Source organism: Sesamum indicum, linkage group LG8 (genome assembly GCF_000512975.1).
Source record: "Sesamum indicum cultivar Zhongzhi No. 13 linkage group LG8, S_indicum_v1.0, whole genome shotgun sequence".
Taxonomy (NCBI): Eukaryota; Viridiplantae; Streptophyta; class Magnoliopsida; order Lamiales; family Pedaliaceae; genus Sesamum; species Sesamum indicum.
Window position 1 is genome coordinate 3,967,213 of NC_026152.1, and position 13,279 is coordinate 3,980,491.

At 33.9% G+C, this 13,279-nt stretch overlaps 1 protein-coding gene across 7 annotated transcripts; it reads left to right on the forward strand.

Moving 5' to 3' along the window:
- Positions 2,116-12,867, forward strand: LOC105167714 (serine/threonine-protein kinase BLUS1-like). 7 transcript variants are annotated; one of them, XM_020696510.1, is made up of 21 exons: positions 2,116-2,380; positions 3,667-4,275; positions 4,984-5,238; positions 5,806-5,930; positions 6,060-6,104; positions 6,198-6,279; positions 6,360-6,428; positions 6,501-6,671; positions 6,774-6,839; positions 7,555-7,623; positions 7,710-7,847; positions 7,992-8,065; positions 8,632-8,871; positions 9,648-9,739; positions 9,861-9,937; positions 10,546-10,668; positions 10,741-10,783; positions 11,018-11,064; positions 11,848-11,912; positions 11,998-12,049; positions 12,250-12,867. In XM_020696510.1, the coding sequence occupies exons 2-21, from the start codon at positions 4,108-4,110 to the stop codon at positions 12,301-12,303; spliced, it is 2,055 nt and encodes a 684-aa protein (XP_020552169.1). In that variant the 5' UTR covers positions 2,116-2,380; positions 3,667-4,107; the 3' UTR covers positions 12,304-12,867. The 7 variants fall into 7 exon arrangements, with proteins under 7 accessions (XP_020552169.1, XP_020552168.1, XP_020552171.1 ...); XM_020696509.1 differs by having other exon boundaries at positions 2,116-2,376; XM_011087531.2 differs by lacking the exon at positions 2,116-2,380 and adding an exon at positions 2,665-2,732.

Consider the following 13,279-nt stretch of genomic DNA (forward strand, 5'->3'; position numbering starts at 1 on the left):
TTCATATGTGGTAATTGATATTTATTTAAAATACAAAAAAGAAAATGCATGCTAGTGAATTAATTAATTAATTAATTAATTAATTCCTCCGTGGACTTTCTAGATGGCGGACAAAATCCCGCCCATGATCTCAGGGCTGCTCCTACGCCAATTCATTTTTAATTCATAATAATTAGCTTCATCAAAGACTTTTAGCGCCTCTTACCTTTTATTTATTTATTTTTGAAGTATCATAAAAATCTTAAAAGAGATATCGTAATCGTATATTCACGATTCATATTTTTTATGTAATAATAAATATTATATTCTATTCAGACTACGTAAAAATAATTAAAATATCCTTTACTGTTAAAAAAAATGCCAAAAAAAATTCCAAATTGATGTAGTAGATCTCTAGAGTCGTTTGATCATTGTTAGATCAATGGTTTAAATTAAATCGTAAAATTCGATAATATCTATAAATACACGATCTTTTATATGTCAATATTAAATGATTTTAGGTTATATTTCTCGTCGATTTATTTAATTTAACTATTAAAAAACTATAGCTAGAATCTACTTGATGCCCTTACCAACTTTTGTGAATGAACGCACATTAAAATTAGTTCCGGACTTGAGACTAGAAAAAACAAATTGGACATATATTTATTCTTTTTAGAGAAAATTATACTTTAAATCTTACCATATAGATATTATTGCAATTTTGGTTCATGCGTTAAGGCTCAATACTTTTGATCCCACAAAAAAAAATATTATATTTTTTTGTCGCAACCCCATTTTAATCGTTAAGTGAGAGATGAAAAACTAGTTTTGAAAGATCAAATGTGGTTTTTATGATTTGAAAACCACCAAATTTTTTAAAGGAAATTATATTCGATTTTATCTCAATTTTTTGTACTTCTAACCATGGTTAACTAATAACCCACTTCTATTAGTTAACAAGAACACTCGTTTGATTTTCGTTTGATTTCTAACTGTAGTTAGCACTCGGGACTAAATACAACAATTTTGATTTTATAAGACTAAAAATGTTAAGGTCGTAAATTATGAGATCAAATGTGCAGCATTCTATGTATATGGAATTAAAAGGGTATTTTTTCTATTTTAAGGTATCACAGAAAGCATAAAAGAAGATATATATTTAGAATTTATATTTTCACTTTAAAATATTAAACCATCCGAACTCAACTTGGCAAAAAGCAAGTTGAGACCAATTTGGGCCTATTTGGACTTCCAATCAATGAGATAAAAAATTCTCAGCACAGCATAAAAGACAATTTGGATGCTAGGAAGAAAGAATCAGACCCCATGTAACTGGAGCCTGAGGCCCAATATCAACCCAGCCCATATTCAATGTAATACTTCTTTCTATTTATTTATGGTTCTCTCTGTTACGAGGTTTGATGAAATTACATGTAATTTTTTTTATAATTTAAAAAATTATACATAGTATTTTTTATATTTATTTGTGTTTAATAAATAATTTATTTATTAGTAAAATTTATGAAAGTTGGTGATATCAGTAAAAAAATTAAATAAAAATTTATATTTATCTTTTATTGATTTATTAAAGATTTATTGTGGATCAAATAATTTTTTTTTAATACAGCTATCCTTATAAAAGTAAAAAGATACCTTGTTGCATATATTAGCGTGTGAATATGTATAAAGATAGTCTGATTAGGAAAAAAAAATATTTATTTGACTTATAAAACGTTAGTAATAAGTCAATTAAGTATGAATATTGATTTTCATTCAATTATTTTTACTGATATAAATAAATTTTTTACATTGGGATGAATCTATTGGTTGACGGAGACAAACGTTATAAATATTAAATATATAAAATTTACGTGCAATTATAATAAATTATGAGATATGGTGTAAATATTGTATGTGAACTCTCACCTCCTTTTTCCACATCACAAATAAATGAATCCTCCTATTTTAAGGGGGGAGGAAGGAAATTTTGAAGCTAAAATTTTAATTTAAGCCTAAAATAATATAGGAAATTTGTATTCCATCAATTATTCATATCTAAAAAAACGAGGGGAAAAAGAAGTAATCAACTGTTTTTTTTTTTTTTTTTGGTTGGTTATAAAAAAGAATAGCGCGTAGCTAAAAGGAGTGAAGCTTCAATTCGTATCTCAGTGTTAAACTGATATACCAAGAAAAAGAGAAAGAAAAAAGATACAAAAAAACAGAAGAAATGATATATGGATAATAAGTTTTTATTAAAAAATCCGTTTCACTTCAACCGAAAATTAAACGGTGAAGATTTCGCGGCACGACTGCGCAGACGGAGGAGCTGTGGGATGATGATTCGTCATTGTCATCGGCTACGGCGGAGTTAATCGGAACGAGGGAGACGATGTCGTCCGTACTTCCTCTCTTCTATGTCTCTTATTAATCGGACCATATCTAGCTTGTCCTGTGGTCTGCTGGCAATTATTCCTGTAAAATCAAAATTGTCGATGAATTTTTTCTATTGTTGATTGATTTTGTAGGTAATTTTGTGTTGTGGATTTGTTATTTTTGCTGTGCTTCGTTTTGTTTAGCTGCTGAAATTGAAAATTTTATCTGGTGGTGAAGGAGAGCTGCATTGTTTTCTTTGACCTTTTTTCTTTGAGTTCTTCACTTGGTCGTGATGGTCTGATATGTGTTAGGAGCTGTGGGGATTCGTCATTGTCATCGGCTACGGCGGAGTTAATCGGAACGAGGGAGACGATGTCGTCCGTACTTCCTCTCTTCTATGTCTCTTATTAATCGGACCATATCTAGCTTGTCCTGTGGTCTGCTGGCAATTATTCCTGTAAAATCAAAATTGTCGATGAATTTTTTCTATTGTTGATTGATTTTGTAGGTAATTTTGTGTTGTGGATTTGTTATTTTTGCTGTGCTTCGTTTTGTTTAGCTGCTGAAATTGAAAATTTTATCTGGTGGTGAAGGAGAGCTGCATTGTTTTCTTTGACCTTTTTTCTTTGAGTTCTTCACTTGGTCGTGATGGTCTGATATGTGTTAGTTTCTGCATTTCGAAATTGATGCTTCGTGGACATTAGAGATTGTTTTGTTTGGTTTTCTAGTTTGAATGGCGGTTTCGTAGCGTTCACTTAGTTCTGGTGTTAGAAGCTCTTCTACGGCCTAACAAAAGTGTTTGTTTGTTGCTCATTGTTTATTCATGCGGTTATAATTTGTGCATTCAACAAACTTTTTGGCTTTTTACGACCGCAATGTGTTTAGTCATGTTGCCATCAGCAGCAGAATATGAAGTGCTGCTTTTGACGTATAGCTGACATAGTTGGTGTCATATCTGTTTTCAAGGAAGAAAATTTACCTGTAGTTTTGAATGTCTCCTGGTACAGACTATCAATGTATAAATGTTTTGTTCTGCTGCATTAGGCAATTTTTTTGGCAGTTTCAGGTGGGAAAGAACACAATTGTACTAAAAGAAATTAATATCATGAAACCTATAAAACAAATTAAAATTTTATGCTTAGTTTTCCTTCCAACTAAAGTTAATCTTTTAACTTATTGTGAACACCTGATCTGGATTGTAACCATATTCCTGCACCTATGCAATCCTGAAAACTGACACTTATCTTTACCCTTCATGTCGTATCTGCAGAACATGATCTGCATTTAACAATCACTATTTCACTCATGCAGGTATATTGATGCATCAGCTTTAACCAGATTTGGATATTTGTGTTCATAGAAGCACTGGAATTTATAATTAGGAGAAGTTTTCTCAGAAGTGTGTGGCAGGGTTCCGATTAACCTCACATGTCATTTATAGGACTGAATAAAATTAATCAGTTCTGCAAGTGTTGAATACTGATGTCAAATGTCTAGGAAGCCTCGATTTGTGACATGGAGAACTTCAGCAGCTGATTTATCCTTCCTTTTTCTTCTCTTAAGGTCACGATTGAAGATTGATTTCTAGAAGTACATTGGGTAAAAAATCTGGCTGTGACGTTGTCATGGCTACATGTTAAATTATTGGAATAAGACATAATATATTTTGAAACCATCCTGCTTTGTCTATATACAGCTGATGTTTTTTGGGACATCGATTTGTAATAGTTGACATTGTAGTATAAGGAAATCATGGAACAAGCATCAGAGAAAAAATTTCCCCATAATGCTGAAGATTATGAGTTGTATGAGGAAGTTGGAGAAGGTGTTAGTGCTACTGTATATAGAGCTCTTTGTGTTCCACTAAATGAGATTGTTGCCATCAAAGTTCTTGACCTTGAGAAGTGCAATAATGACTTGGTACGTCATCTTCTTTTGATGTACTATTAAAGGGGCATCTTTAGTGAATTTACTGGCTGACACCTTTTGATCATACACATTTCTGCTTAGCTGCCTTGATAATTTTCTAAGAGTGAATCTTTTCCTTCCTTCCTTGCATTTGCTGCCAGTCAGAGATATTAGGTTTGTCATTTTCAAGTAGGCTGTTATTTGGTTTTTCTATTAATCTCTGGAAAGGAAAGAATGTTTCTAAAATTATGAAGAAGCTTGTTCTACCATAAATAGGCACCGTAGGGAAGCTTATATTCAAGAGTAATATACTTCATACAGAACAACATTATCTGGAGACTGTTCAGTTTCCTGATATTGACTATGTCCAGTTAGAAGAAATTGGGAGTAAAAGACTTAAGTAGCAGATGGAGGGGAGTTTGTGGAATGTTTTGTATTGAAGGGTATCTGAGAAGTAAGGATTTACCATTAACAGATGTGCAACAAAAGAGAAATTTTAGAACTTTTCTGAATGATAACAATTGGGAGGCATGACTCCCACTTGATGATTTGGTGAATTTGTATTACTCCTATATGCGCCTGTGGCTATGGTCTCAATATCTGCAAGGTTTAGGTTCTTGTCCTAATTTGTTAGCATATGATACTTCCTAATGCTGTTTGGTTTCCTCCGCCTCCTTCTCCACGCCTTTTATTTTTTATGTTGGGTTGTCACATGAATAGGATGGTATTCGGCGTGAGGTACAAACAATGATTTTGATTGACCATCCAAATCTCTTGCGGGCACACTGCTCCTTCGCCACTGGGCATAATCTATGGGTTGTAATGCCTTACGTGGCTGGGGGATCTTGCCTACACATTATCAAATCAGCTTATCCAGAAGGTTTTGAGGAGCCTGTTATTGCTACATTATTACGTGAGGTCCTCAAAGCACTTGTTTATCTTCACGCCCATGGACATATACATAGAGATGTAAAGGTATGACTGTCTCACTTGGTTTCTTTAGCATTTGTTCCTTTTCTTGCGTGCTATATATTTTGATTTATTATTTTTGAGTTAGAACCATGTTTTGCTTTCCAGCATGTTATTATCATGTACCGTGGTACTGTGGCAGGACTCCTGGATGTTTATGCCTAGTTTGGTTTTATTTTCATTTCCAGTTTTCAATTTTTGAAATAATAATAAAGTGAAAACATGTTTGTGTATGTGTATTATCATTGAAAATGTTTTATTGTCATTCTCATATCAATACTTTTCATATATTTTTTACATGCATTTAAAAAATTTCATTCATTAATTTTATGAACTAATAATATATTTTTTTCATATGCTTTGACATGACATCACTAATAATATATTATGCATACATGTTCTCTTGGTTGTTTTAGTTCTCTTCACCCAATTTAGGAAGTAAATAATTCTCATATGCTATATGGTTTATCATTTATGAGCAATCCTCCCAGGCAGCAATAGTCTTTCTTCCTGCTTTAGTTTTACCATCCTATGACTTTTCATTTACTTCTGTCTCTGGGTATGATGTCACAGGCTGGGAACATTTTGGTTGATTCTAATGGCGCCGTTAAATTAGCAGACTTTGGAGTCGCTGCATGCATGTATGATACTGGTGATCGTCAGCGTTCAAGAAATACGTTTGTTGGAACCCCATGCTGGTAAATTATCTTGCATGAGTGACAATGTTATCATTTTAGGTAATTATTATTTTCAAGATGGACTAATTTTTTTTTTTTTTTAAATTTGGAATCTTTTTATTGCTTAAATGTACATGTATATTATAACAGGATGGCTCCTGAAGTCATGCAGCAAGTACATGGATATGATTTTAAGTGAGTATCTGCTGAATAATTTTTTTGTACCATATATTTCTTAAATGTTATTTATCTATTTCAATTGATTTGAAATCCATCTTGCACTAACAGAGCAGATATTTGGTCATTCGGGATCACAGCTCTTGAACTTGCTCATGGTCATGCACCGTTCTCCAAGTACCCACCAATGAAGGTTGATAAATATTCATTTATATAAAACTTGTATAAACGTGCATGTATAACTGGTCTTGACATTCATCCTCTTAAATGCAGGTTCTACTAATGACTCTACAAAATGCACCACCAGGGCTGGACTATGAAAGAGACAAAAAATTCTCTAGGGTTCGTATTTCTCTAGAAATTTTTTTATACTAATAATCTTGTCTGTCCTTGTTAAAACAAAATCTTTTGCAGTCTTTTAGAGAAATTGTTGCTGCTTGCTTGGTGAAGGACCCTAAAAAACGTCCTACCTCAGAAAAGCTTTTGAAGAACTCATTCTTTAAACATGCACGCTCGAAAGAATATTTGGCCCGCACTATGCTTGGTGGCCTGTCCCCTCTAGGTGAACGTTTTAAGATGCTTAAGGTCTCGCGCCCTTCCTGTTCTCTTGTTTTGTACAAAAATATCAGTATCCTGTGTTATTATTTAGATTGTGTGAATTTCTCTGAAACCAAATTGTTATTTAAGGTAAAAGAAGCTGACATTCTTGTACAAAATAAAGCAATGTATGAGGACAAGGAGCAGTTATCACAGGTGAGAAGCGGCCGATAAGTTGTTTCAAATTTGTGTTTGGGAAAAAGAAATACACAATAGACATCATTTCATGTGGAAAAATAATATTACTTTCTGGTTATGTAAGTTTGGTGTTTTGTTCTGCCTGGCTTTTGAGTTTTATTTTGAATTGATTTGCATGTCTTAATTCATTTGACATTCATAAGACGTTGGAATCCTAATTATAGGTCCCTAAACTGGCAATAAGACCTCGGAAATGTATGCTACTTTAAAATGTAGTTCATAGAATGCGTGGGATGAAAAATGCTTAGTTTCCCAGGATGAATGACCAGGATGTATTTCTAATATCCAGTACAACTGCCTAGGATATGAAGTTGTATTTCTGAAACCTAAAAGACATTAATATGGAGAACACATCAATGAAGTTGTATGAGGAAAAGAAATAATTGGGAGATGAAACAGATAAATGTGATAGTGGTCTGGAGAGAGTATCATTGAAGAATGGACAGCTCCTTGTTTACACATATATTTAAATGCAGTTTCATTTATGGTTTATAGGTTGTCTTCACGCTTTCTTATACATCGGGTTTTCCCATGGCTCTGTAATATCAGTTTTACACCTTAGTTGAATAAGGATGGATATGATAAGCTAGTTGTAAATAAAATCATGGATTTCCATTATCTACATATCTGAAGATTCTAGCCAGCCCTGATCATTAGCTATTGCTATATGCAGCAAGAGTACATTCGTGGAATCAGTGCATGGAATTTCAATTTGGAGGATCTGAAGAATCAAGCTGCTCTTGTATGCCATAGTCCTCTAATCAGTTGGTAAAATTGGTTGGATTTCTTACAAAAGACAATTTGTATAAAGTCTTTGGTTGCTTGCAGATTCCAGATGATCTTATACTGAATTCAGAAGAAACAAGTGTTAGTGGGAGGCATGCAGATGGACAAGATGATGGATCTCCTGTGGTGGGGATGTACTTGGAGAGGACTAATCATTCTAAAGCTGCATCTCAATCAGAGGTAAGTGTTACAGCCATAGCTATTGTATCGCTCTCCATTCTTTTCTCCTGTATTTTCTTTTTCTACTGTACTAGCTCCTCCTTGTTTCCTTATTACCTCTCTTCTCTTTTCCGCTGATCTGTGAAGTTTGTTTCTTTTTCTTAGGATGAGCTCAGTGATATACATAATCTGGAGAGTTCTCTTGCTGCATTCCCTATGAAACCTCTTGAGGCTCTCAAGTATGAAATCATGATCTATTTGACCTGTTGGTTTCTGCTCTTGTTACTTAGCTATGAGATTGCTCAGTAATACTTGGTGCCAATTTGCCAGAGTCTCGAATTTATCAATATTTTAAGGACCATTGTGTTTTCAGACAGCGAGAGCATTCTCTCAAAATGATTCAACACAGAGAAAGTGGAGAGATAATCTTGAATCTTAATCATCTTGATTCAAACCTCTCTTGATACCTACTTACAAAGTGGAAGGATACTGAAATGACTCTTGATTCTCTTCTAGAGAAAACTTAAATAGTACCTTGATTTCTCTTGTTCTTTGTAATGTGTTTTTGAATTTGAACTATTCTTCTATGTGACATCAACATGCTCGAACGACATATTGAAGAAAAGAACTCTTGGATGAATTGTTAATTGTACACTCATCCTCATGCACTTTGTTAAGTTCTTGTCATTTCATCAACTTCTATCCTGACAGCCATAATTATGATCAAGCTGACAGTTCTCATTTACTTGCTGCAAATGTTGACGCTTTATACCTTTACGTAACTCCTAACTCCTATCTGATGCAGGACTTGTTTCGATTTTTCGGAGGATGATATTGGTGGTGGTGCAGATTCTGAACAGCAAAGTCAACAACAGTCATTCACAAGTTGTGTGGATCAAGAAGCAGCAATGTATGCTGGTGGGGATTCTGGTCGAGTTGGCTCCATATCACATTCTGGAATTGCAGGGCATAGAAATTTTTCCAGTGGCCAATTGATACCGGATAATGTACTCTCTCCTAAAAGGTTTATGGGTGATGGAGATAGGTATGCTGCTTCTTTAAGATTTGCGAAGTAGTTTTATTTTGAGAAGGTATTCTTTGGTAGTTAAATGCTGTGGTTGCCTCCATGGAATTCCAACTTCTGATTTATGGTGAAGTTTTAGCTTCTGTCAAGATCTTCTGTGAAGTATGCCCCTACTTCCAACAGTTTGTGGTGTTGAAAGACTATTTATTTTGAGCACACAATGTTTTCTTTTTCACTGGCCTTTCTTCTTCTCCAATGGCCCTTCCCTTTTTGTTTCCTCAAATCTTTAGAGAGCAAATAATTTGTGTGAGGTACAATCTGAATAATTCTGTTACTTGTAAAAAAAGTGAATTGTTCTATAGCTGTAAGGTTTTATGGAGGAATCAGACAGTCATCCATGATTTACTCCTAAATGTACTGACGCAGAGATGCTATTGTACGGGTTGAAACATGATAATTAATTTTGCAAGTACCAAGTATCAAGGCCCATATTGGTCAATTATTTATTCTTTTACACGAGTCTTGTATACCATAGATATCTTTTTTTCTTTCCTTTTTTAATTTGTTGACCCGAGAAATGGAGAAAATTGATCCGGTAAAGTCTCAATATCTAATGTAGCTATATGTTTCTTTAACACTTTCTAAAGTAATTCTGCACTGTGTTTTATTAGTTGCAAAGATGTTATCATCTACTCTGCATTCTTTTGGTTGTAATACATCACCTATATTAGTTCTTGCTTTCCTTGCATGCATTTTTAGCAAATTATAATAATTATATGATTTTGAGTTAAATGAAGGGAATATCTACAACCAAGACATCTGAGAGAAAGGAATTATAGTGGTCCACTGCAGTATCGTCCAAAGAAAGACTTTAGTAGTTCTATTGCTGGTAATTCATTTGGAGTAAAAGCTGCCACGTTAATTTCTCCTCTAAATGTACCTCAGATTTTGTGAAGTTCTTTATTTTATTATATTTGTATGCTTTAAATATGTTGAAACTTGCATTTTAGGGGAGGATGCATCACAAGGGGCTGTTGTTGAACGGAAAGGACGTTTCAAAGTTACTTCGGCAGATATGAGTGCTAAGGTATAAATTGTACTCTTTAGTGGTGTCAGCTGTGGTACCTGTTTGGGTGTTTGTTTTGGCAACATCATATGAATATGGGTTAACCTCCTCGTGGTCAAATCAGTAAGATCGACCTATCCTGTGATAAATGTCAGTTCTGGGGTATGTTTCTGATGTCCTGTGTATTTGACTCTGCTTTGTGTTTACTATCTGTGACGTTTTGGTCATTACAGCATGAAATTTTGTTTCGTGCTTCCAGACATTCTGCTCATAAAAGAGGAGTAAAGAAAATTTTTCCTCGTCTCAGATCTTAAAAAATTGACTGGACTACATTGTTTAATAATCTTCCCTATACAAATAGGCAACTTAAAGGGTTTGATATCCAAGTATTAACTATTAGTTTCCATATATATTCACATTACATTGATTATGTTATGGACAGCAGTAATAGGTTTGAAATGGGTGCAAACCTTATGGAATTTTGGTTTCTCAATTTTGCTTGCAGTATAAAATTTGACTCTTAATTGTTTGCTTTTTATCTTGAAAAAGTCCATTTGTTTTATGAATTCTTGAATGTATCCTTGTCTCAGAACAAAAATTTGTGTGAAACTCAGCTATCTCTCGTTCAGGGTCCTATAAACTTCTTTAGCCCAATTTCTGGTGGTTCCACAAACTCAAGGATGGCTAGCTCTGCAGCTTCTTCGTTTCTCCAGTCATTGAGATTCATCCTGCAGCAGAACACCAAACAAAGAGTATGCACTGCTTAACTCAATCACATCTTCCTTGATTGGTTGTTGTTGATCTATGGCTACTCATCTTGTCAGGAAGAGTTACTTAAAATGATCAAGTTTGTCGAAGAAACCTCCGGTAATGCCATATATACTTGATCTCTAGTGGACTATCTACTTTTAATTTTTTATTTAAATGTGTTTTTGCATCTTGCTATTTCTTTTGCTACATGTGTTATTGTTGCATCCTTTCTTAGACCTTGTTATTCCTGATTGAGAAAAAAGGTCATTTTGAGGCTTTGAGTGGAGGGGGTAACAAGCTGAAGACATTTAAAGTGTTTATCTAAAAAAGTTTGTTTTTTCCTGCATGCAGGCAATTCTGCTGAGTTAACAGAGGCTTCAATGTTCGACCTTTCGCAGGTATACTTCCTTTTCTTGGAAAAATCCATGAGTGTCTTTAGGCTTATCAATGGATGGGTATTGCCCTACTCGAACCCAGAACCCAACAAATACCCATAATAATTTTTTATACCTTACCCGTACCCTACGCTATAAAATACCCATAGGTGTTACCCAAATTATACCTAAAAGAATTAGGTAGAGCTTGGGTCTTACCAATTTGAGACCTATTTTTTTTTCCTTTTAGAATATGTTTAAAAGAATAAAAGTTCTTAAATTTTAAATTTACATTCAAATCAAACAATGTATGTTACTAAATTAATTTATAAGTGGATTTTCATGACGTGCCTGTCGATAACTAAAACTAATTACTTAAATTCAATAGGTGCAAATTGAGAAATTTAAATAATGACTTGATTTTATCCAAATGGCGCACCGATATCAATAAAATTTTAAATTAATGAATAAATGAACATCTTTGGACTTAGACTATATCAATATTCATGGGTATTTTAGGGTATCAAACCAATACCCATACCCATGGGTATTTTAGGGTATTAGACTATAATCATATCCACTCATTTAATTTCACCGGTGTAGGGTAGGGTATGAGTATGGTTCTCAAAGTTATTTTTTGGGTATGGATAGGTATTACCTACCCCTTGCATGTAAAATTGTTGTGGGTATTTGTTGGGTATGGGTAGGGTCTCTGTTCTAGTCAGGAAAAATCACGATCTCTTCCTTTTTGGCCTAAGTTAAGGAAGAAACAATGTGTACTATATTATGCTTGTTACTTAATTGCAGATTGTCCCTCCTGCTTCTGTCAAGGAGCAAGAGTTGCAAGCTCAGCTTATTCAAATGCAACAACGGTATGATAGAGAAAAGCCTTTTTTTGTAGGTTCGGATCTCACTAATTTTACATTCTGCAACGCTGAATCAGTTTCAAAATGTCAGGGTTGGAAGTCTGGTTGAAGAAGTACAGAGAGTGAAGACTAAAAATGTTCAGGTTTGACTTTGAGCTATTGCTATATAGAAATGGCTAGTTCTTTTCTCGAATGACTATCATTTATCATTTTCATTATTTCCCCGTAACACAACAGACAGCATGAAGGATTTCAGATTGCTTTCAATGTGGATTACTTCCCAAGTGACATGTTTAGTTACACATGAAAATAACATGAGATATGCGTCTGGTTTTGTTTTCAGTTGGAAAGAAGATTAAATTCAATGCCCAGGCAAGACGACAGGACACGAGAATGATAAGTGTGTTTCTCCCCCCTCACCATTCCTTTCACGTCTCATCTTTCTTGAGTCAGTTTTTCATGCACAGCTCCTATATAGCAACGAGTTTTCAGCATATTCCAGGTATATATATATATATATTACTGGGGGGATACACGGGTGTATAAAGGCGCAGACTTTCTAGTTGCTATTATTATTCCTCTGCTATTGTAATTAACTTATTTCGTACCCGACCTCCAAATCGCAATCCTTGAACCAAATGCTGGATGTTTCTTTTGGCTTACTGCTGCACAGTGCACAGTATGTAAATCATTTCAAGAATCCCATACAAGGTGTAAATCAAGTGAGTCAAAACTGTTTATATATCAGGAAATTGGGGAGAGTATATGCTTCAGGAGAATTCTTGCCCCAGGCTTTTCGGTGTACTATTGCGAGACTTGCAAACCTTCACCACATTCCAGGATAAAAACTTGTCTCTAGGTTGCACGCTGTTAAACGCGCTATGCCTTCTGTATAAGCTTGCGTAAACCCAATCACTATGTTTGTTTTCATTTCCAACTTATTTCCGAGATAAGTCAAAATATACCCAATGTTTGTCATCATTCAAAAATACCTTATTTAGGTGTTTTTAACTGTTTTAGCATAAAAACATATATATATATATACACACATATATACATAAATATATATAAAAAATGCATGATTTGACAATGAATAGTAATTTTTGTCTCCCAAAATACAACATTAAATTATAATACTTCTTTTAAATTATCTCCAAAGACATGATTTGATAATGAATAGTAATTTTTGTCACCCAAAACACAACATTAAATATATAATACTTATTTTAAATTATCTCCAAAAATAAATCCAAACATACATACTATCTCTAACACACACTTGTTTATCTTTATTTTTCTCTCTCTATTTACACACACTTGTTTATCTTTATTTTTCTCTCTCTATTTTCACAAAACACTCAGAAAATGAATTC